Source organism: Oncorhynchus gorbuscha, unplaced genomic scaffold, assembly GCF_021184085.1.
Source record: "Oncorhynchus gorbuscha isolate QuinsamMale2020 ecotype Even-year unplaced genomic scaffold, OgorEven_v1.0 Un_scaffold_27:::fragment_2:::debris, whole genome shotgun sequence".
In the NCBI taxonomy this organism is placed as follows: Eukaryota; Metazoa; Chordata; class Actinopteri; order Salmoniformes; family Salmonidae; genus Oncorhynchus; species Oncorhynchus gorbuscha.
The window spans coordinates 36,096-57,821 of NW_025745130.1; the positions used below are offsets into that span (position 1 = coordinate 36,096).

At 42.9% G+C, this 21,726-nt stretch overlaps 2 protein-coding genes across 2 annotated transcripts in view; one reads left to right on the top strand and one right to left on the bottom strand.

Annotated features, from left to right (window-relative positions):
- LOC124017534 (F-box and WD repeat domain-containing 11-B-like) overlaps positions 1-12,669 on the top strand; it is a 35,719-nt gene extending 23,050 nt beyond the window's left edge. Inside the window, exons 9-13 of the mRNA XM_046332745.1 lie at positions 5,533-5,651; positions 5,805-5,915; positions 10,523-10,601; positions 10,693-10,857; positions 11,737-12,669. Of these exons, the coding sequence (XP_046188701.1) occupies positions 5,533-5,651; positions 5,805-5,915; positions 10,523-10,601; positions 10,693-10,854 (471 nt within the window). The 3' untranslated portion in view covers positions 10,855-10,857; positions 11,737-12,669. The remainder of the gene's footprint in view (positions 1-5,532; positions 5,652-5,804; positions 5,916-10,522; positions 10,602-10,692; positions 10,858-11,736) is intronic.
- A 2,606-nt stretch (positions 12,670-15,275) lies between these two features.
- On the bottom strand, positions 15,276-19,977 carry LOC124017533 (fibroblast growth factor 18-like). Its single transcript, XM_046332744.1, has 5 exons — positions 19,955-19,977; positions 18,730-18,769; positions 18,449-18,626; positions 16,679-16,785; positions 15,276-16,559 (listed from the first exon to the last, which is right to left on the bottom strand). The coding sequence occupies exons 1-5, from the start codon at positions 19,975-19,977 to the stop codon at positions 16,278-16,280; spliced, it is 630 nt and encodes a 209-aa protein (XP_046188700.1). The 3' UTR covers positions 15,276-16,277.
- Between the last annotated feature and the right edge of the window lie 1,749 nt (positions 19,978-21,726).

Here is a 21,726-nt window from a genome sequence, read left to right on the forward strand (position 1 = left end):
CCTATGTCAAAATATTGCTGTTACATTGTACAACCTTCAATGTTATGTCATAGTTATGTACAATGCTGTCAAATTAACTACGGCCTTAGGAATAAATGGGCTTTCACACAGTTCGCAACGAGCCAGGCGGTCCAAACTGCTGCATATACCCTGACTGCTTGCACGGAACTCAAGAGAAATTACACAATTTCCCTAGTTATAAGAAATTAATATTGCCTGCTAACATGAACTAAATATGCAGGTTTAAAAAATATATACTTGTGTATTGATTTAAAGAAAGGCATTATGTTTATGGTCAGGTACATTTTGCAAAAGCGCTTGTTAAATCATCACCCGTTTGTCGAAGTAGGCTGTGATTCAATGAGAAATTAACAGGCACCGCATCGATTATATGCAACGCAAGACACGCTAGATAACTACACATGGTTGATGATATTACTAGTTTAACTAGTGATTATGTTAAGATTAATGCTAGCTAGCAACTTACCTTGGCTTCTTGCTGCCCTCGTGTAACAGCCTACCACGCAGGTTCCTTGTGGAGTGCAATGTAAGGCAGGTGGTTAGTGTTGGACTAGTAACTAGTAGCCGGAAGGTTGCAAAAACTAATCCCCGAACTGACAAGGTACAAACCTGTCGTTCTGCCCCTGAAGAAGGCAGTTAACCCACCGTTCCTAGGCCGTCATTGAAAATAAGAATGTGTTCTTAACTGACTTGCCTAGTTAAATAAAGGTGTAAAATATTGATTACCGATTTGTTATTGAAATCTGCCCTAATTAATCGGTCGACCTCTAATTGTAAGCAGTAATCATGAGCCTATAAACCAGAGTTACTGTTAGCACTGAGGTGGTGTGCAATAGTAGGTAGACCACTTTATGCAGCTCACCCTGCACTATGAACTCCAATGTAAATAACATGAGTAAGTCTACCTCTAAGCTTCCCAGTAAAGCATTAAAAACAATCAAGCATTCCAGAAAAGTGCTAAAAATAGCTCATATTAACATATGTAGCCAAAGAAACAAGGTCCATGAAAGAGAGAATATGAATGTAATATCTCTGAAACTCACTTAGATAATCACTTTTCATGATACAGTGGTAGCAGTACATGGTTATAACATCTACCGAAAAGACAAATGCCAACGAGACGGTGTTGCGGTCTATATTCAGAACCACATTCTTGTAACGTAATATGGCCACAGGTTCAACTCATCTGCCTCACCTAAAGCCCATTATTGTGGGAAGCTGCTATAGACCACCAAGTGCTAACAGTCAGTATCTGGATAATATGTGTGAAATGCTTGGTAATGTATGTGATATCAACAGAGATATCTGGGTGATTTTTATTGTATTTTAAATATCGACTGGCTATCATCAAGCTGTGCACTCAGGAGAAAAATTTAAACTGTAACCATTGCCTGCAGCCTGGATCAGGTTGTCAGTCAATCTGCCAGGGTAGTTACAAACAGCACAGTAATTAAATCATCAACATGTATTGATCACATCTTTACTAACGCTGCAGATATTTGCTCTAAAGCAGTATCCAGATCCATCGGATGTAGGGATCACAATATAATAGTCGTATCTAGGAAACCAAAGTTCCAAAGGCTGGTCCTAATATTTTGTATAAGAGGTCATACAAGAAGTTTTGTATTGATTCATATGTTGATTATGTAAAGATGTTGGTCCGTGGTGTGTAATGAGGATCAACCAGACGCTGCTCTTAACGCATTTATGAAACTTATTTCAGTTACTAATAAGCATGCACCCATTAAGAAAATGAATCTAAAAACGGTTAAATCCCCCTGGATTGATGAGGAATTGGGAAATTGTATGGTTGAGGCAAAGGGTATGGCAATTAAGTCTGGCAGCCCAACTGATTGGCAAACGTACTGCAAATTGAAGAAATCATGTGACTGAACTAAATAAAAAGAGAACTACACTATGAAACAAATAAATTATATAAAGAATGATAGTAAAAAGCTTGGGGGCACCTCTTAAGGATTGCGGACCACTAGCGGTCCACCTGTGACAACATCCGGTGAAATTGCTGAGCGCCAAATTCAAAATAAGAATCTAAATATTAAACGTTCATGAACATACAAGTGTCTAACATCATTTAAAAGCTCAACTTCTTGTTAATCCAACTGCTTTGTCAGATTTCAAAAAGGCTTTACGGCAAACCTTGCGATTATCTGATGCCAGCGCCCCACATAAATACTTTTTCAACCAGTGTCACAAAAATCACAAATAGCAATAAAATAACTCATTTTTCTTTTTGAAGATCTTCCTCTGTTTACATTCCCTAGGTTCCCAGCTACACATTGAATGTTCGATAAAGTCCTTCTTTATATCCAAAAAAGTCAGTTTAGTTGGCGCCATTGATTTCAATAATCCACTCCTTCAACATGCATACAAAGGAATCCAAAAAGCTACCGGTAAAACTTTGTCCAAACAAGTCAATGTTTCTAATCAATCCTCAGGTACCCTAATATGTAAATAAATGATCATATTTCAGATGGAATGAAAAGTGTTCAATAGAAAAGGAAAATAACAAAGAGCGCGCCCTCATTCACGCTGGCCAAAAGCCTACATTTCCTGTTGAGAACACCTTGGATAAACTACAGCTACTTGTTCGTTTTTCAAGAAACAAGCCTGAAACACTCGCTAAAGACTGAAATCTAGTGGAACCCATAGGAACTGCAATCTGGGAGCTATTGTTTTTGTATATCAAATAGGCTTGCATTGAAAAGGCCTGTGACCAAAAAAACAAAACTGGATGGATTTTCCTTGGGTTTCCTTGGGTTTTCACCAGCCATATTAGTTCTGTTATACTCGCACGCATTATTTTAAGTTTTAGAAACGTCAGTGTTTTCTATCCAATTCTACCAATTATATGCATATCCTAGCTTCTGGGCCTGAGTAACAGGCAGTTTACTTTGGGCACATCGGTCATCTGGAAATTCAGGATACCGCCCCCTATCCTTAAGAAGAATTACATTTTGGGGGGAAAAAAAGCCACTCTGCTCCATTCATTGAATCAGATGGCTCATTCATCACAAAGCCCACTGATATTGCAAACTACTTTAATTACTTTTTTATTGGCATGATAAGCAAACTTGGGGATGATGTGCCAGCAACAAACGCTGACATTACACATCCAAGTATATCGAACCAAATTATGAAAGACGAGTTGTACTTTTGAATTCTGTAAAGTCAGTGCGGAAAAGGTGAAAATTGTCTGTCAACAATGACAAGCCACTGGGGTCTGACAATCTGGATGGAACATTACTGAGGATAATGGCAGATATTGCCACTCCTATTTGCCACATCTTCAATTTAAGGCTACTAGAGAGCGTGTAACCTCATGCCTGGGGGGGAAGCTGAAGTCATTCCACTACCCAAGAATAGTAATGCCCCCTTTACTGGCTCAAATATCCAACCAATCAGCCTGTTACCAACCCTTAGTAAACTTCTGAAAAAAAATCTGTTTGACCAGATACAATGCTATTTTACAGTAAACAAATTGACAACAGAATTTCAGCCTGCTTATAGGTAAGAACACAAAACAAGCACAGCACTTACACAAATGACTGATGATTGGCTAAGAGAAATTGATGACAAAATGATAGGGGGCTGTCTTGTTAGACTTCTGTGCAGATTTTGTTTATTATTGAACATAATCTGCTGCTAGAAAAACTTTTGGTATGGCTTTACACCCCCCTGCTAGAATGTGGATAAAGAGTTACTTGTCTAAGAGAACAAATATAATCCAGTTAGAATCAGGAATTCCCCAGGGTAGCTGTTTAGTAAAGCCTATGTATGCAGATGACCCAACACTATACACGTCAGCTACTACAGCGACCCAACACTATACACGTCAGCTACTACAGCGACTCAACACTATACACGTCAGCTACTACAGCGACCCAACTGACTGCAACACTCAAAAAAGAGCGGCAGTTAGTTTCAGAATGGGTGGCAAGGAATAAGTTAGCCCTAAATATTTCTAAAACTAAAAGCATTGTATTTGGAACCAAACACTCACTATATCCTGAACCTCAACTAAATCTTATAATAAATAATGTGGATATTGAGCAAGTTGAGGTGACAACTGCTTGGAGTAACCCTAGATGGTAAACTGGCATGGTCAAAACATATTAATGCAGTAGTAGCTAAGATTGGGAGAAGACTGTCTATAATAAAGCCATGCTCTGCCTTCTTAACTAGGGCCTGTAGGACCTGCCTTGTTTTGTCGCACCTTGACTACTGTTCAGTTGTGTGGTGAGGTGCCACAAAGGACTTCGGAAAATTGCAAATGGCTCAGAACAGGGCAGCACGGCTGGCCCTTGGATATACACAGAGAGCTAATACTAATAATATGCATGTAAATCTCTCCTGACTGAAAGTGGAGGAGAGATTGACTTCATGGCGACTTTTATTTATGAGAGGTATTTATGTTGAATTCACCGAGCTGTCTAAGCTACTGGTACACAGCTCGGACACCCATGCATACCCCACGAGGTCACTTCACAGTCCCCAAGTCCAGACTATGGGAGACACACTACTACATAGAGCCATGACTACATGGAACTCTATTCCACATCAAGTAACTGACACAAGCAGTAAAATTTAGAAAACCGATAAACACCTTATGGAACAGAGGGGACTTTGAAGCAACACAAACATTGGCACACACACACTATACATACACATGGATTTAGGACTGTAGACATGTGGTTGGGGCCTGAGAGCACACAGCTAATATGGATCCATAATAAATACAAATGAGGACTAGAGACTTGCTTGGGCCAATAAACACGTCTAGAATTTGTTTTTCAACAGGACAATGACCCAACACACCTCCTGTCTAAGGGCTATATGACCAAGAAGGAGCATGATGGAGTGCTGCATCAGACGACCTGGCTTCCACAATCACCTGACCTCAACCCAATTGAGATGGTTTGGGATGAGTTGGACTGCAGAGGGATTGAAAAGCAGCCCACAAGTGCTCAGCATATGTGGGAACTCCTTCAAGACTGTTAGAAAAGCATTCCAGGTGAAGCTGGTTGAGAGAACGCCAACAGTGTAAAGCTGTCATTAAGGCAAAAGGTTACATTTGAAGAATCTCAAATATAAAATTATATTTTTATTAACACATTTTTGGTTACTACATGATTCCACATGTTATTTCATAGTTTTGATGACTTCACTCGTATTCTACTATATATATATATATATAATGCGTAAAAAATAAAGAAAAGTCCTGGAATGAGTAGGTGTGTCCAAACTTTTGACTGGTATTGTATGTGTTTACATTGTGTTCATCCAGCAGCACGGTATCATTCTCTCTGACACGTGAGTGTGTGTCCAGACAGTGAGTAGTACAGATGCATTCTAATGAAGGAAAACCAGAAGGATGAGGTTTCAAGAGATGTGAAGTTTGTCGACATGAAGAATTATGTAGGCCAAATGCCTGTTTGTGTTGGCCCCATTGGGTTGTGTGTTCGCTCATGTTTTGCCTTGTCTCCCCTGCAGGTGTGGAGCACCAGCACGTGTGAGTTTGTTCGCACACTGAACGGCCATAAGAGAGGCATTGCCTGTCTGCAGTACAGAGACCGACTAGTGGTCAGCGGCTCATCTGACAACACTATCCGGTGAGTGTGTATGTTTGTTCATGAGGGCGAAATCTGTCAGCTGTGTGTTACACTGGTCTATATTTATAGAACTATAATCTGGAGATGAACATAATTTGTCATGACTGTTCTCTCAAATGTTACTGAACTAACACTGATTATTTTTCTCCTCAGGTTGTGGGATATTGAGTGTGGGGCATGTTTGCGCGTATTGGAAGGCCATGAAGAGTTGGTCCGCTGCATTCGATTCGACAACAAAAGGATCGTTAGTGGAGCCTACGATGGGTGAGAGGCTTTATTCCTTTGTGGTAGCCCTTAGCCTGAGCTGATGTCTCACTACTAATGGAGATCTGACCCTGAATGGGTTTATTCCCTCACTCTAATCCTACACTTGGCCATTGTGTATCCTTGTTATTCCCTCACTCTAATCCTACACTTGGCCATTGTGTATCCTTGTTATTCTCTCACTACTAATCGGACTCTTGGTCTCCCCATCTCAATCCCAGTCTCGGCCAGTTAATCATAATAAATCTGTTAGGCTGTTTGTCCTTTTAAAAAGTTTGACAGAGTAATGGATCTTCCAGTTTATTCAGTAACATAACTTTGTCTCCAGTCTATTGCGTACAGCTCATAAACTCAAAAATGGGATTATCCACTGACAAGACTTGGGATACTGTTGTTCAAATCAAATGTTATTTGTCACATGGTTAGCAGATGTTAATGTGAGTGTAGCGAAATGCTTGTGCTTCTAGTTCCGACCATGCAGTAATATCTAGCAAGTAATCTAACCTAACAATTTCACAACAACTACCTTGTACAAACAGGCGTAAAGGAATTCATAAGAATATGTACATAAAAATATATGAATGAGCGTTGGCCGAACGGCGTAGGCAAGATGGTATAGAGTACCCTACATTACTCATCCTATATATATATATATATATATATACGGTATGTAAACATTATATAAAGTGGCATTGTTTAAGTGGCTAGTGATGTATCTATTAGATACATTTTTTCATTATTAAAGTGGCTAGAGATTAGTCTGTATGTTGGCAGCAGCCACTCAATGTTATTGGTGGCTGTTTAACAGTCTGATGGCCTTGAGATAGAAGCTGTTCTTCAGTCTCTGTCCCTGCTTTGATGCACCTGTACTGACCTCGCCTTCTGGATGATCGCAGGGTGAACAGACAGTGGCTCGGGTGGTTGTTGTCCTTGATGATCTTTTTGGCCTTCCTGTGACATCTGGTGGTGTAGGTGTCCTGGAGGGCAGGTAGTTTGCCCCCGGTGATGCGTTGTGCAGACCTCACTACTCTCTGGAGAGCCTTACGGTACCCGGCGGTGATACAACCCGACATGATGCTCTCGATTGTGCATCTGTAAAAGTTTGAGTGTTTTTGGTGACAAGCCGGATTTCTTCAGTCTCCTGAGATTGAAGAAGCACTGCTGCGCCTTCACAATGCTGTCTGTGTGGGTTGACCATTTCAGTTTGTCTGTGATGTGTACGCCGAGGCACTTAACTTATTACCCTCTCCACTACTGTCCCGTCGATATGGATAGGGGGGTGCTCCCTCTGCTGTTTCCTGAAGTTCACGATCATCTCCTTAGTTTTGTTGACGTTGAGTATGAGGTTATTTTCCTGACACCACACTCCGAGGGCCCTCACCTCCTCTCTGTAGACTGTCTCGTCATTGTTGATAATCAAGCCCACCACTGTTGTGTCGTCTGCAAACTTGATTATTGAGTTGGAGGCGTGCGTGGCCACGCAGTCATGGGTGAACAGGGAGTACAGGAGAAGGCCAAGAACGCACTCGTGGGGCCCCAGTGTTGAGGATCAGTGGGGTGGAGAAGTCAGGAAGTCCAGTACCCAGTTGCACAGGGTGGGGTCGAGACCCAGGGTCTCAAGCTTAATGGCGAGTTTGGAGGGTACTATGGTATTAAATGCTGAGCTGTCGTCGATGAACAGCATTCTTACATAGGTTTTCCTCTTGTCCAGATGGGTTAGGGCAGTGTGATTGTGTCGTCTGTGGACCTATTGGGGCGGTAAGCAAATTGGAGTGGGTCTAGGGTGTCGGTGATATGGTCTTTGACTCGTCTCTTAAAGCACTTGATGACGGAAGTGAGTGCTATGGGGCGATCGTCATTTAGCTCAGTTACCTTCACTTTCTTGGGAACAGGAACAATGGTGGCCCTCTTGAAGCATGTGGGAACAGCAGACTGGGATAAGGATTGATTGAATATATCCATAAACGCATCAGCCAGCTGGTCTGCGCATGCTCTGAGGACATGGCTGGGGATGCCATCTGGGCCGGCAGCCTTGCGAAGGTTTTCCTCACGTTGGCTGCAGTGAAGGAGAGCCCGCAGGTTTTGGGCCGCGGTCCGTTCAAATTATGTCGTTAAGATAGTATGTCTGTGTCACGTTAATTTTCTATCCCAATGATAATAACTTGACAATCAATAGCTCTGACCAGGTTTGTAAGACCATGGGTATAATAATAATTAGTCAAAGACTCAGCTTATGCAAAAGGTTAGTACAGTTTATTCAGAGAACGTTCTAAAGTCAATAATACAAAGACATCCATTTTATGGCTGTGCACATACTTCCACACAAACAGAAGATATCCTACGTACATACTGTCTCACTACCCAGCCGACAGAGATCAGGGAGACCTTGACCTTGAAACATACTCCCTGTTCTCTCCCAAATCTCTAGTCAGGTCGGCGCCAAATTTTGCTCAGTCTGTGTTTTTAAAATACCATAAAGACCCCAATTCTGACTAGAACTACACATTTATTGATTATAATTTTATACATTTTAATCAATTCCATACAATTTTATGGTTTCAGGGTGGAATATTCTAATCATTAAATTAACAGATAAGTCCCATTAACAATCCACCCTGAATGACTAAATAATACACACTTATACATCAATTGTATACAAGAATAATCCAGACCAATACATTGCTTATCATATCCTGCCATATGTTACACAATCTATTGCAAGCCCAACGGTTTCTCCCCTCTCTGGGTGGGGAGACCTCCTTCCCTGTTATCAGATTCAGTGGTCATAAGTTGTCTGCCACAGTTCCTTGTCTGCTATGATTCATACCCATTTCCATATGTTATACTGTGACAGGGTGGAATACTGTTAATTATTGCCTAAACATTAACTACAAAAGTATACATTTTTATTAATTTTGTCAATGTCACTCAAAATCAACCTCACAAAACCAATATGTATTTTCATTCCTTATCCATCAATGACTGTTATAGGCCTACATTTCCTGTTAGGGTTTTTATTACAGTCTTAAAGATCAAAAAACATCCGCTCTTGGCCTTTTTTAAAATCTTACTAAAGTCCTCGGAACTCAACCACCCAGTCAGGTCCCTCATTGTCTTGTCTGTTGTAACATTCTCTGTCCTATTGCATGCTCTTACTTCCCATCCGTGTGTGATGTATCGAGCCATACAATACTAATGTCCTCCTGTGAAAGGGGGAAGTCTGGATGTAATTGGCACATGGGGATACAGTTAATGCAGATCAATGCAACTCATTGTCTGGTTTCCCTGCCTTCATGAACAGCTTTACCATACAGGCCATTCCCCTGGGTGTATCAATTCCATCAAATGGGAAGGGAATGGTTGTCAACTGAGATTTTGCTGTGGCGCAGGCATAACTTTCTTCTTTCGCTACTGATCTGGCTGTATACTGAATCCATTCTAACCATAGGTTAGAATCCCCAAAACCAGTTTCCACCTCAATAATTTCCCTAAGATCTTTCGTCTGCACTATCTGTACCGGCCCTTGGCTCTGGACGGCTCTGCTGTCAGGGGCTCTGCTTGTATTCTGGCTGACTATAGAGCTATCACCTGCCCTAACTTCTTCTACCCGGAATGACACTAGGGTATCAACCGAAACCTGATCAAATCCAACATACCATAACCCGAGATCCTCTTCCTCTACGTTTTTAATGATACTTCACACCTTTACGCAGTACTTCTCTCACTCTGGATTACAGTCCAAAACCCTCACCTTCACTATACTCCACCTTCTTCCATACTGGGTATGTGGATTTATATAGCCCTCTCTCTGGGTGTGAGCTATAACCTGTTTCCATGAACTACACGGGGACCTGCACTGATATCTTCCATAATGGCTCATAGTCCTAGACTGCCAAGGAGTCAGAGACCCCATTTGGTCTACATAGAACTCCACTGAGACATCCTTCTCAATCTCCACTCTCACTTCCTGTTAATCCAGATCAAGTGATCTCTTGTGCTTGGTTAATACAAAATCCTCATCGTCTAAACTATGGGTTACGTTACCACCACCTGCATTCTCGGATGGGTCATGGTGTATTAAGAAGGTGGCTCCCACGATAAGACAGCTCAGACCAATCAGCACTCCTGTAAAGCCCCACCTTTTCCCGGAGAACTTCATCTAGAGGCTAGTCAATACTTTCACTTCTATGAACACACACAGGGAGGATAAGGCGGGGTCAGGGATCTTTGTTAGAGAGGTAACCCCGAACCCTATTGGTATTCGGTTCTTCTCCTAACTCTGATTGTTCGACAGTGTCAGTGTGTCTTACCCTCTTGCAATGTGTGATATGAACCCATGTAGCTCTTTCAGCTATTCTCACTGCGAAGGCTGTCACCAGGAGGACTTGGTATGGCCCCTCCCAACGGGGCTGCTTCCCATCTATTCTCCTCAGGGACTGGATTGAGTAAATCACCTTCTCCTGTAATTCACCTGTAGAGCATAAAATCTTGGACATACGGGTTTGGTTAACAAACAGCCTTCTCATGCGTTCTGCTAGTTAATCTTCAACTTCTATGCCTACTTGTTCTGGTCCCTAACATATACAGTCTGTTTTCTTTATTTGTAGTAAAATCAAAGTATGGGACCTGCAAGCTGCTCTGGACCCACGTGCCCCTGCCAGCACCCTCTGTCTGCGCACACTGGTGGTGAGTCTAGCCTGGATCTAGAATATGGCGATTGTGGCAATGATTATAAGGATAGTTATTGTAGATGATACTGATGAATGTTGTTTTTCAGGAGCATTCTGGGCGTGTATTCCGACTACAGTTTGATGAGTTCCAGATCATCAGCAGTTCCCATGACGACACCATCCTCATCTGGGATTTCCTGAACGTGTCGACCAATGGACAGACTGAGGGCCGGTCGCCCTCTCGCACGTACACATACATCTCCAGATAGCAGGTATTCACGACTTGCACACATTCAGAAGAGTACACACCTGCATACACTCACTCGAACTAACACACACTGGAGATGAAAACAAAACATTTTATTTTTTTATTTTTATAAACCAGATTTGGGTCCGATTCAAAATATGTGGCTTTTCAATAGATAAGACATGTGTCTAGTATGCACGCTTATGTCTTACTTTATTTTGCCGGATATGTTAAATTCAAAAATCATCTGAAAATGTAATAGATTAATCTATCGGCCCCAGCAACCATCAACTAATAGATTTTGAGAAAGTTGAACTCATCCCTGACATGCATGTTGTCCTACAGACATGTAAATGAAGTGACACACCAACAGGGTCAATTGTGCAAATGGGGTGCACACGCAGAAAAATACAAGTTGGCTTTTCTGAGTGTCTGATTTGTTGACACTCTTCAATATGCCATTGCCAGTAGCAGCAGGATGAACTGCAGGTATTTCAGATGGGTGCAATGCAAGACGTAAAAAAATATCTGTGCATGATAGCTGTGGGTCCATACCAGCCTCTCAATTCGTATTATTTCCGTAAAAGCCCATTTATGCTTGATCTGAAAAGGGGATCGGAGGCTTCGTATGGAGGGTGTGATGCAATTGCGGAGCATGCAGAGACCAAAGCCTTTAAGTCTGCTCTATATTTCTGTTTACTTTATGCGTTGCTGACTCTATCTTTTAAGCCAGCCATCCTATTTATTCTATTGATCTTCAGTCTACAGCACTTGTTTGGGTAGGCTCTGCAGCTCATGTACAACTCCAAAATGTTTTGCTTGGTGGCGGGACTACTGACCTAAATCTAATACAGCTACAAGATAACATGAATAGTGTGCTGAGTGTGTGCGTCTCTCTCTGCAGGGCAGGCCCGGTGGTGTGTGTGTCTGTGTCCGAGGACAGTCCTGATTGCCAAGTCAATGTGTCAGAGGTCAAGGAAAGGACCCACCCTCCCTTCCCTCCATCATCCTCTTTGCACCATCTCTGTTGTCCTCCTGGTGTTCATGTGGAGGGGTCATCCCTCCCCGATCGGCCATTCAGTGCTCAAACGCACTTCCCCTTACCCCTCTGAAAATCACACAAACACACATACTCTCGCACACAGAGCGGAGTCTATTAGGTCACACTCTAAGCCCCACCTCCCCTTACTCTGCTCCCTCAAGACAGAGGCCTGGACATGAAGGAATCTGAACTGAATGGCTGAAGGAGGGGGCTGGAGATGGCCTGTTAAAGATGCCCTGGGGTGGAAAAAATAGGCGGGTTCCGGGCTAAACTCTTCTCATCCTGACTGAGTGACAGATACCTCAGGCCTGCCCCTTGGACCCAAGGACTGTATCAATATTGTTCCTTTCTCATTTTGTTTAGTCGAAGAAAGAAAAAGACTGGAAGAGAGAAAGCTGACGTGTACATTACTTTATTGCATGGATGAATGATGGGACAACCGTGTGCTAGTGACCTATTTGTTTTTCTAACTTTTACTTTTTATTTGGGACTTTTAATTTAGCTTTCTTTGTTACATTGTACTAAGAATTGTAGTTTCTCTTTCCAAACCCCTCTCAAATTAACCCTCTCATATCCCTAGTTCTCTACCTTGCGTCCCTCTTTCACTTTCTCTCCCTGTCTTGTTCTGTCCTCTTGCTGTCTGCCTGTCTAGGTTCTGAATGATCCCTAACTGAGCGGAAATTAGTTGTAAACAGCATTGTCTCGTCTAAAATGGTGTTGTATATTGAAATGATTTTTTTAATGAAAGAAAAACCATTAATACAAATAAAGTACTTGACTGTGAAGGAGTGTAAACCAGTGTGTGTGAGTAGTGTTTGTTCAATATCATGTAACTATGCCATCAGTACTGTATGTACAGACCAAACCACCACTCTGATGCGGACCTCATTGTTAGTCTATTTAAAAGAATCCTGATAAAGTCCTGGTCTGAGAATGACTGAAGCCTCTGGAAATTGTCAAGAAACTAGTGAATTGAGGTTATATATTATTGACTCTGAATTGGTGTGTGTAGTGCAGTGTTTCCCAAACTCTGTCCTGGGGAACCAGGGGGTGCACGTTTTGTTTTTTTGCCCTAGCACTATACCGCTGATTTAAGTAAAGCTTTATGAGGAGTTCATTATTTGAATCGGATGTGTAGTGCTAGGGCAAAAAACGAAACGTGCACCCCTTGGGATCCCCAGGACCGAGTTTGGGAAACACTGGTGTAGTGTATCCAATTTGTAAGTCGCTCTGGATAAGAGCGTCTGCTAAATGACTTAAATGTAAATGTAATGTATCGAGGGGATAATCATGGGTTAGTCTGCAGACAGGGAATTCTGGAGCACAAAAAGGGTGATCAGGAATACAGCAATGCACTGGAACCCACATTCCTCTATACATCCAGCCCATTCTCTGCCTTGCACACATTGAGGTGGTTCAATTCATCTCGCCTGGGTGTTTTCTCACGTGCAAAAATGATTGCTTTTGAGCTGTATCTGCCATTTAAAAACGAGTTAAATTCAAACATTAATTCTATGGAAAATAAATGTATGTTTCTAGACTATGCACCATGCTGACCGAGCAGCACAGGTTACTGTTCCATTTGAGAAGGGAGCTCCTCCCGCCCCACTTTCGCCCAATGACGTAACGGCCTTAGCCCGTTGCTCCGCATAATCGAATCCTCCCATTCTCTCAAGGAAATGTCCTGTGGTAATGAAGGGGTTAACTAGTCCGTTGCATAACAGAATGCATTCAACTGAAATTGGTTTTCTGCATTTAACCCAACCCCTCTGAATCAGAGAGGTGCAGTGGGCTGCCTTAATTAACGTCATCGGCGCCCAGGGTGCTGTTGTTGGGGGTTAACTGCCTTGCTCAAGGGCAGAACGTCAGTTTTCCACCTTGGGGATTTGAGCCACTGATCTGGCCCAATGCTCTTAACCACTAGGCTACCTGCCACATTGAGAGGCTGTACCTCTTGCCTCTCCCTCCACAGTACTACAGGGCAGAGTTGAAAGAGAACACAAGGGGGGTGGAATAAGTAGACCAGAGCAGGCTGTTATTGGGCAGTTTCACACTGGAAAAAAAATCCTGTCTGAATGGGACGTTCCCTCTCACGTGAGCATGCCAGAGATTAGGAAGGAACTGTGAGCGAGGGAACGCTCACTTACACAGACACGAACCGTGATCATTTTTACATCTTCATTTATCCACCATATTTGCTACAGGGCACACATGCCTGCAAGAGTCCCAGCTGCAGGAAATGATCATGATTATGGGTGTGGCCCTCAATGAGGCCACCATCCAGTTATGGAAGGCTGCACTGCTCACAAGTAGATACATCTATAACACACTATGTTAGTGTATAGGTACTCTCTGTTGAAGCTTGTTTCCCATTTATCAACTCAATACTTTAGTAGTTGTATTAACCTGATCACCATTGATTCTATGTATTGGCAGGTTCATCCCATTCGAGAAAGTCTCCATAGGCTCAGCTCATTTTCCAAAGGAAGAATCAATTGACTTAATCCCGTGGTTTGGCACATACTCTGTGTTCCGTGCAGATGCACCCAGTGACCACCAAATGGAACTTGTACACTTGTTTTGATTTGTATGAAACACAGCAGCAATGACTCTGAGCATGGTGTCAGCAATGTCTAGGTTATGAGTTGTCCGCGGACCAATTTCAATTATTTTTTGGGGGGTACTCAATGCTACACAAAACAAGTCCTGTTAGAATAATAGAATATACAAGGTGCAATTTAGAAATTTGGTTGTGCATCAGCAGTCACTCAATTAGCCCACATCAGCTAAATGTTTTTAGATTGTTGGCAGCTAGACTAACCAATCTAAACTAGTGAGCATAGTCGAACTACTGACCGGGGTGGGGACTATTGCTTATCAGATATAATTAACTGCAAACATTTGCCTTCGCCCCATGACAAAATGAGTAGACTTGCATGAAATGAGTTATGAAATTGCTAAATGTTCTCTGCCTCATGGTAAAATGTGTAGAATTGCAGGAAATACATTTGTAAACGTCAAATGTTTTCTTTGTCATGAGGTGGGCCACTAAAATGTCTTGCTCGCAAGCTGGGGTGTGTGGATGTGGGTACGCAGATCCACAAGCCACTGCGGCCCCTCATGATGAGATCTGTTTGTTTGTGGCCCCAACCACATCAAAGTTGACCATCCCTGACATAGACTGACCAAGTGAAAGCTTTGATCCCTTATTGATGTCACTTGTTAAATCCACTTCCATTGGTGTAGATGAAGGGGAGGAGACTGATTTAATAAGGATTTTTAGGCCTTGAGACAATTGAGACATGGATTGTGTATGTGTGTCAAGAACTACAACGCTGCTCGGTTTTTCACGCTCAACGGTTTCCCGTGTGTATCAAGAATGGTCCACCACCCAAATGACATCCAGCCAACTTGACACAACTGTGGGAAGCATTGGAGTCAACATGAGCCAGTATCTCTGTGGAACGAATTTGATACGGTGTGAAGTCCATGCCCCGATGAATTGAGGCTGTTCTGAGGGCAAAGGGGAGTGCAACTCAATATTAGGAAGGTGTTCCTAATGTTTTGTACACTCAGTGTATGTATTCAATTAAGGCAATACCATTGGTCTAAAACAGCTGTCGTACCATCAAGTTGAATAAATAATTGTGTTAACGATAACGATTGTAATAAAAATCCATTATATAATTTCTCAATTTCTTGTTAAATATTTTCCATTGAGTCAAGCTGAAGAAATTGTAATAACTACGTTACAGCAGCTTTCTGTATTGAGTGAATAGGCAGCAACAGTAGCTCCTGAATCAAATATGAAGAGAAATACAACAAATGTCTGGGGAAACCATGACTGACCCTCTGTGTTGGCTACACATTATAGTCCAGTCGTCTTTGGTGGTTCGGATGTTTGTTACTGAAAGGTTGACCAGTCATCTTTGGGATGTTCAAAAACATGAATATTTGGTATTGAACTCCATGGTTCAGTTGTCTTTAGGATGTTCAAAACATGAATATTTGCTATTGAACTCCATGGTTCAGTTGTCTTTCGGATGTTCAAAACATGAATATTTGGTATTGAACTCTGGTTCAGTCGTCTTTGGTAGCACATCTTTAACCCCTGTGGTAGCAAACAGTGACTTTAGCTATCTTCAGTAGCCTAACTAGAATAGTTGGCACTGTAAATTGTAATTCAACAGACTTTGAAACAACATTGTGTCTTTGGAATGGGGAGGAAAAAGGCAAGGCCATTTTTCCCTGGTCACTTCCACAGCACCAACCACTGATAACGTGGTCAGATTGTTTCATTCCAAGTCTTTTGATGTATATTCGGTATACACCAATAAGCTATTTTCCTGGGCTCAGCCAAGCAAACTCACATTCTATTCACTGGGGGAAGGACAGTTGACTATCTAGGTGCTGTAGTTGCTGTTGGTCGGGTCCCTCTCACTCTCTTTTTCCTCTTGCGGACTGGTAAAGCGGAAGGGCTGCAGGTCGGGTTGCTCCCCGGGGGGCAGGCGCTTCATGAAGTGAACGTCCTGCTGGTTGGGCAGTGTCTGAGGGCCTCTCCTGGGGCGTCCCCTCTTGGTGAATCCCACATACCATCCCGTATAGCATGCTGACCTCAGAGCTGTGTAGTGGTTCTCCAATACCATCTCAATGAAGACACAGTCTGCACTGCGATTACTAGCCTTCTAGGAGACACACACACATGATCATGTCAATACAAGATGAAAGAGAATAACTGCAGGTTAAACTCCACATTGAAAGGAAAGTATAGCGAGAGTCATAATAAAAATGGTGTTTGTCTCACCTTCCCCACAAGCTTGCCTCGACGGTTCATGCACAGGTAGAAGTTGGTTTCTTTACCACGGATTCTCACCTGACTTCCAAAGGTATCAGCCTCCACAACAAGCTGGGCTTGGAAGGAGACAGAGGCCCAAAAAGACAGATTGTAGGGGGGATTGTTAAATGCAATTAGATCATTGATGTAGCCCAACAACATAATGCGGAGGTCAAACTCAATCAATAACATACATTCCTTCTCTATCGCCCTCTCACTACCTACCCCAAACCTCCTCGATCCCCCTCCAACAAAGCAACAAAGCAGGGTAAATGGAAAACCAATGACCTTATCAATGGCGTAAAGTGAGACTGAGTCTAACACACAGAAAATGCTGCTCCATCTTTTTCCTATTTCTATTTCTCATGTTAGGGTCTGTTAATCAAATCAAATCAAATAGTATTTGTCACATGTGCCGAATACAACACATTTCACCTTACAGTGAAATGCTTACTTACAAGCCCTTTAACCAACAATGCAGTTTTAAGAAAATACCAACAAAAACAAAAGTAAGAGATAAGAATAACAAATCATTAAAAAGCAGTGTTAAACAAAAATTGTGGGGCTATATACAGGGGGTACCGGGAACAGAGTCTATGTGGAGACTATATACAGGGGGTACCGGGAACAGAGTCTATGTGGAGGCTATATACAGGGGGTACCGGGAACAGAGTCTATGTGGAGACTATATACAGGGGGTACCGGGAACAGAGTCTATGTGGAGGATATATACAGGGGGTACCGGGAACAGAGTCTATGTGGAGACTATATACAGGGGGTACCGGGAACAGAGTCTATGTGGAGGATATATACAGGGGGTACCGGGAACAGAGTCTATGTGGAGACTATATACAGGGGGTACCGGGAAAAGAGTCTATGTGGAGGCTATATACAGGGGGTACCGGGAACAGAGTCTATGTGGAGACTATATACAGGGGGTACCGGGAACAGAGTCTATTTGGAGGCTATATACAGGGGGTACCGGGAACAGAGTCTATGTGGAGACTATATACAGGGGGTACCGGGAACAGAGTCTATGTGGAGGCTATATACAGGGGGTACCGGGAACAGAGTCTATGTGGAGGCTATATACAGAGGGTACCGGGAACAGAGTCTATGTGCGGGAGCTCCGGTGTCGAGGTCATTGAGGTAATATGTACATGTAGGTAGAGTTATCAAAGTGACGATGCATAGATAATAACAGAGCAGTAGCAGCAACATAGAAGGGGGGGGGGGGGTGCAAGTAGTCTGGGTAACCATTTGATTAGCTGTTCAGGAGTCTTATGGCTTGGGGGTAGAAGCTGTTTAGAAGCCTCTTGGACCTAGACTTGGCGCTCCGATACCACTTTCCGTGCTGTCATCAGTAGCCAAAGGGCGTGTCTGTCCATTTGCTAGTTTATGAATTTGTGGACCATGTACTGTAGGTATGATAACATACAGGGAATTACTGTTTGGTTCTAGCTGATTCTGATTTTTATTGGAGAGTTCTGTATATTCATGTGAATGTTAAATATGTTAATAGGAAGTACACTCATAGGAGAAAAAAAGGTGCTATCTAGAACCTAAAAGGGTTCTTCGGCTGTCCACATAGGATAACTCTTAGAAGAACCCGTTTTGGTTCCAGGTAGAACCTTTTTGGGTTCCATATAGAACTCTTTCCACAGAGGGTTCTACATGGAACTACTCCTATGGGGACAGATGAAGAACCCTTTTTTCTAAGAGTCTACTATTATATCTTACCATATTTATCCCCATCGTCTCCCTTGGCACTGATTCTCCTTCCCATCACCTGCACATGTTTGCCGCTTGTCCTGCTGTAGAGCTGGTACACTCTGTGCTGCCGACGGCTCATGGCGTCTCGACCTCGTGTCTGATTCTCCACGTATACGCTGAAATTAACATTGTCCACAGCTAAGACCTGTACCACCACAAAACAAACAGGCATGTGGTTAGAATGAGAGACTTTATCCAGAATTGGATATAAAAAAACTAAATGGATACAATTCTATACACACATTTACCTGCAGGTGGCTGCAGACCACCAGTAAAGCCTGGACAGATCTGAGAGAAGGGGAGAATGGATCTGCCTTGAGATTACATGTCAAAAGAATAGAAAAGCAGTCTGGCTGTCATGTCCCTGCCTCTTTTCTGCCTCCACCAACAATTTTAAACGAGTCTCTATGTCTCCAAAAAAGGTACTTTTTAGATCAAAACCTCACAACAAGAGACAGAGCCATGTTGTCGCTCTCCAGGGACAGCTGCTGAGCTCAGCTATGGTGAGCTAACAGGATATCAATATTCACAAATCCATCCAGCAATCTATCTAAGCACTTCAAGTTCTCATCCCTCTCCGGCATACACAGCACATGCATAGATACATAGATTGCATTACAATGCTGAACTCCATCTTAAATAAAGAGGGGGAGAGCAGGAGAAACGTTACCAGTAGAGTGTTGTTTCAGCTTCCCAGTACCGTCTGGCTGTGTGCTCAATAGGAGACCCCTATACCTACTGTGCTGTCCAGATGCCTGGAACACAGCCTACAGCTGGTGGAAACTGCACACAGATGTCTGCTGCTCCACTTCTGCTCCTCGTCTACTTCTGTTCTATTTCTGTGTTACCTCTACAAACCTGACCTCTTCTCTGTTTGAGAAGTGGAGAATAAGTTTGAGAGATATATGACTAAAATGGGATTGACAGGGACACTTTACAGAGGGAAACAGGGTCACTTTTAACAGTAAATGGAAGATTCGCTAACAAGTCTGATAGAATTGCTTTATGCTTGGTTATAGCGGATGGATGCCCCAATTTGGGGAAGAGGTAGTTACTGATTATCCACTTAACTAATCACAATCCTGTCAAACACCCAATCAAAGGCACTAATAAGGTACAGTCATACTGTAGTCCTCTTGTTAATTCATAACCTGTTAGCAGACCCTTTGTCAGTGACAAACAGCCTTTAAGTCTGGGGAGAATAAAAAGAGGTTATGGGACATGGTTGAGTGACCAGAGGAGCAATGCTGTAGGAGCTTACATGATAGTTTTATAAATTGTATGACCATGTGGAACAGCCTCAGAGGAATTGCACAGATAAAAAACAAGATTCCACCACCACATGGTATTGGAAAAACAGAAGCATGCATATGCAATTTCTATACCATAGTTAGCTGTCCAGATAAATGTTTTTTCATTAATCAAATGTCTAAAGGAGAACGTGGACCCTTTCTGACGTGTCTAACATCACACCTGTTAACGGGTGCTGGAATCATAGTCCGAGCATGCATGAAGAGAAACATGTGCACAGACACACATACACACACCATTCATGTAACACGGGATACTTAAAATCTTAGGTTGCGCATCAAGGGTTACTGCGCATCAAGTGTTACTGCACATTTAACTTACAACACCACCAGTGTAGAGAGGAGGTAACTCATCTCTCATCCCGCTCAGTTACCCTTGCCAAGGAAAGTCGGACACCGTCAGGATCTCTCAACTGCTACTGTCTGTAATCCGTTCGTTGGAGAAAGGATTGGGGGAATGCAACAATTCTTGCGGGCATCAGCAGAGCACTCCGGGCACATCAGTTAGGATGCTGGTGGAGGGGAATGGGTTTTCTCTGGTATAGTATAGCCAAAATGTGAGCGAATATGCGCAGGGTATGTCCCGTTTGTCCAACACCTCAATTCTCCGAAATCATGACAGATGTTGGGCAAAATAGAACTGTTCGCAGGTTTGCCTTTTTTTTACTTGATCTGTTTCTAAAACTAGGTCTACAATGTTTATATAAGAAACATTTAAAATAGGCTTAATTATTCCCATTGTCCATTAGTTTCCCTTGTCTTCTTTAATTTCTTCTGTAGGCTTTATTACTTTTCTTTTTCCGATAATCTATGTTAATTGCTCAGTTATAGTCGTTCAGGGAAACATCCATTCCCAGTGTCACGGAAAGTCTGTATTTAGAGAGTGAGTGTGGGGCATGAGTGGAGTAGCAGCGGGGAAGGGGTAGGCGATATACGGCTCGTGTAATCCAAGTGATGATCTAGGTTGGTCCCACGGGAGTCGAGACCGCTTGGCATGTCATAGAAATACCAAGTAGATCAAGGAGTCCACAAGCAAGGGCAATGCGACTTTCAGAGAACCCAGTGAGGTAGCACACTGTCCACTGATTGTGAGGGTGGGGTGAAAAGTGGTTTAGGCATCACACTGTGAACTGGACATCCTTTCCCCGCCAGACGTCCTTTTTCCAGTACGCTGTATTAAAATGCCTGTCAGCATAGACTGAGAAGACCAGCCCAATACAATGCAGAAGGTTTTACTTCAGGTGTTCTGCAGGTGAAAATGAGACACCTGCCTGGTGCCCTTCTAGCCTGGCTGACGCGCAGCCCACGTGACTAAACAGCACGCTAGAGAGGCTGGTGTTAGCAAGACTAGTGCCCTTCCTCCATATAGTCTGGATTTTGTGTTGGTAGCCTACCTGACCAACCTTTCCCTCTCTGCTATAGACCTTAAAGATTTCCATATGTGTGTGAAGTGTGGTGATGACTGGAGAGTAAGCCTTCATGGCATTTGCACTATACAAACATGATGGGTACTTTGAAGAACTGTTTTTGTTTTGTCTTATTTCGTTTTAAGTTCCATTAAGATTATGAAATACATAATGGAAAAGGAAAGAGAATGGGAACATTGGAAATGAGGGAGGGAGGGTGGGTGTGCATAAGGTATGTAAGCAAAGTGTGGGATCCAAAATGAACATTTCTCAGGGATTTAACAACACCGCCAGATCCTCATTCACCACAGAACCGCAGACATATGGTCAGCCAACCATACTAACCCCTACTACGCCCCCCCCCTCTCTCTTTGTCTGTCTGTCTGGCTGACTAAGTACTTTTTTGCCCCACTGTCTGTCTGTCTGTCTGTCTGTCTGTCTGTCTGTCTGTCTGTCTGTCTGTCTGTCTGTCTGTCTGTCTGTCTGTCTGTCTGTCTGCCTGCCTGCCTGCCTGCCTGCCTGCCTGCCT

What these genes read in the sequence shown, in the direction of transcription:
- LOC124017533 (XM_046332744.1), bottom strand. Translation starts at nt 19,977, where the DNA reads ATGATTCCAGCACCCGTTAACAG. An exon ending in ATTCCAGCACCCGTTAACAG is followed by an intron (nt 18,770 to 19,954) that starts GTGTGATGTTAG and finishes CCCTTCTCTCAG; the next exon opens with ATCTGTCCAGGCTTTACTGG. An exon ending in GAGGCAAGCTTGTGGGGAAG is followed by an intron (nt 16,560 to 16,678) that starts GTGAGACAAACA and finishes TGTGTCTCCTAG; the next exon opens with AAGGCTAGTAATCGCAGTGC.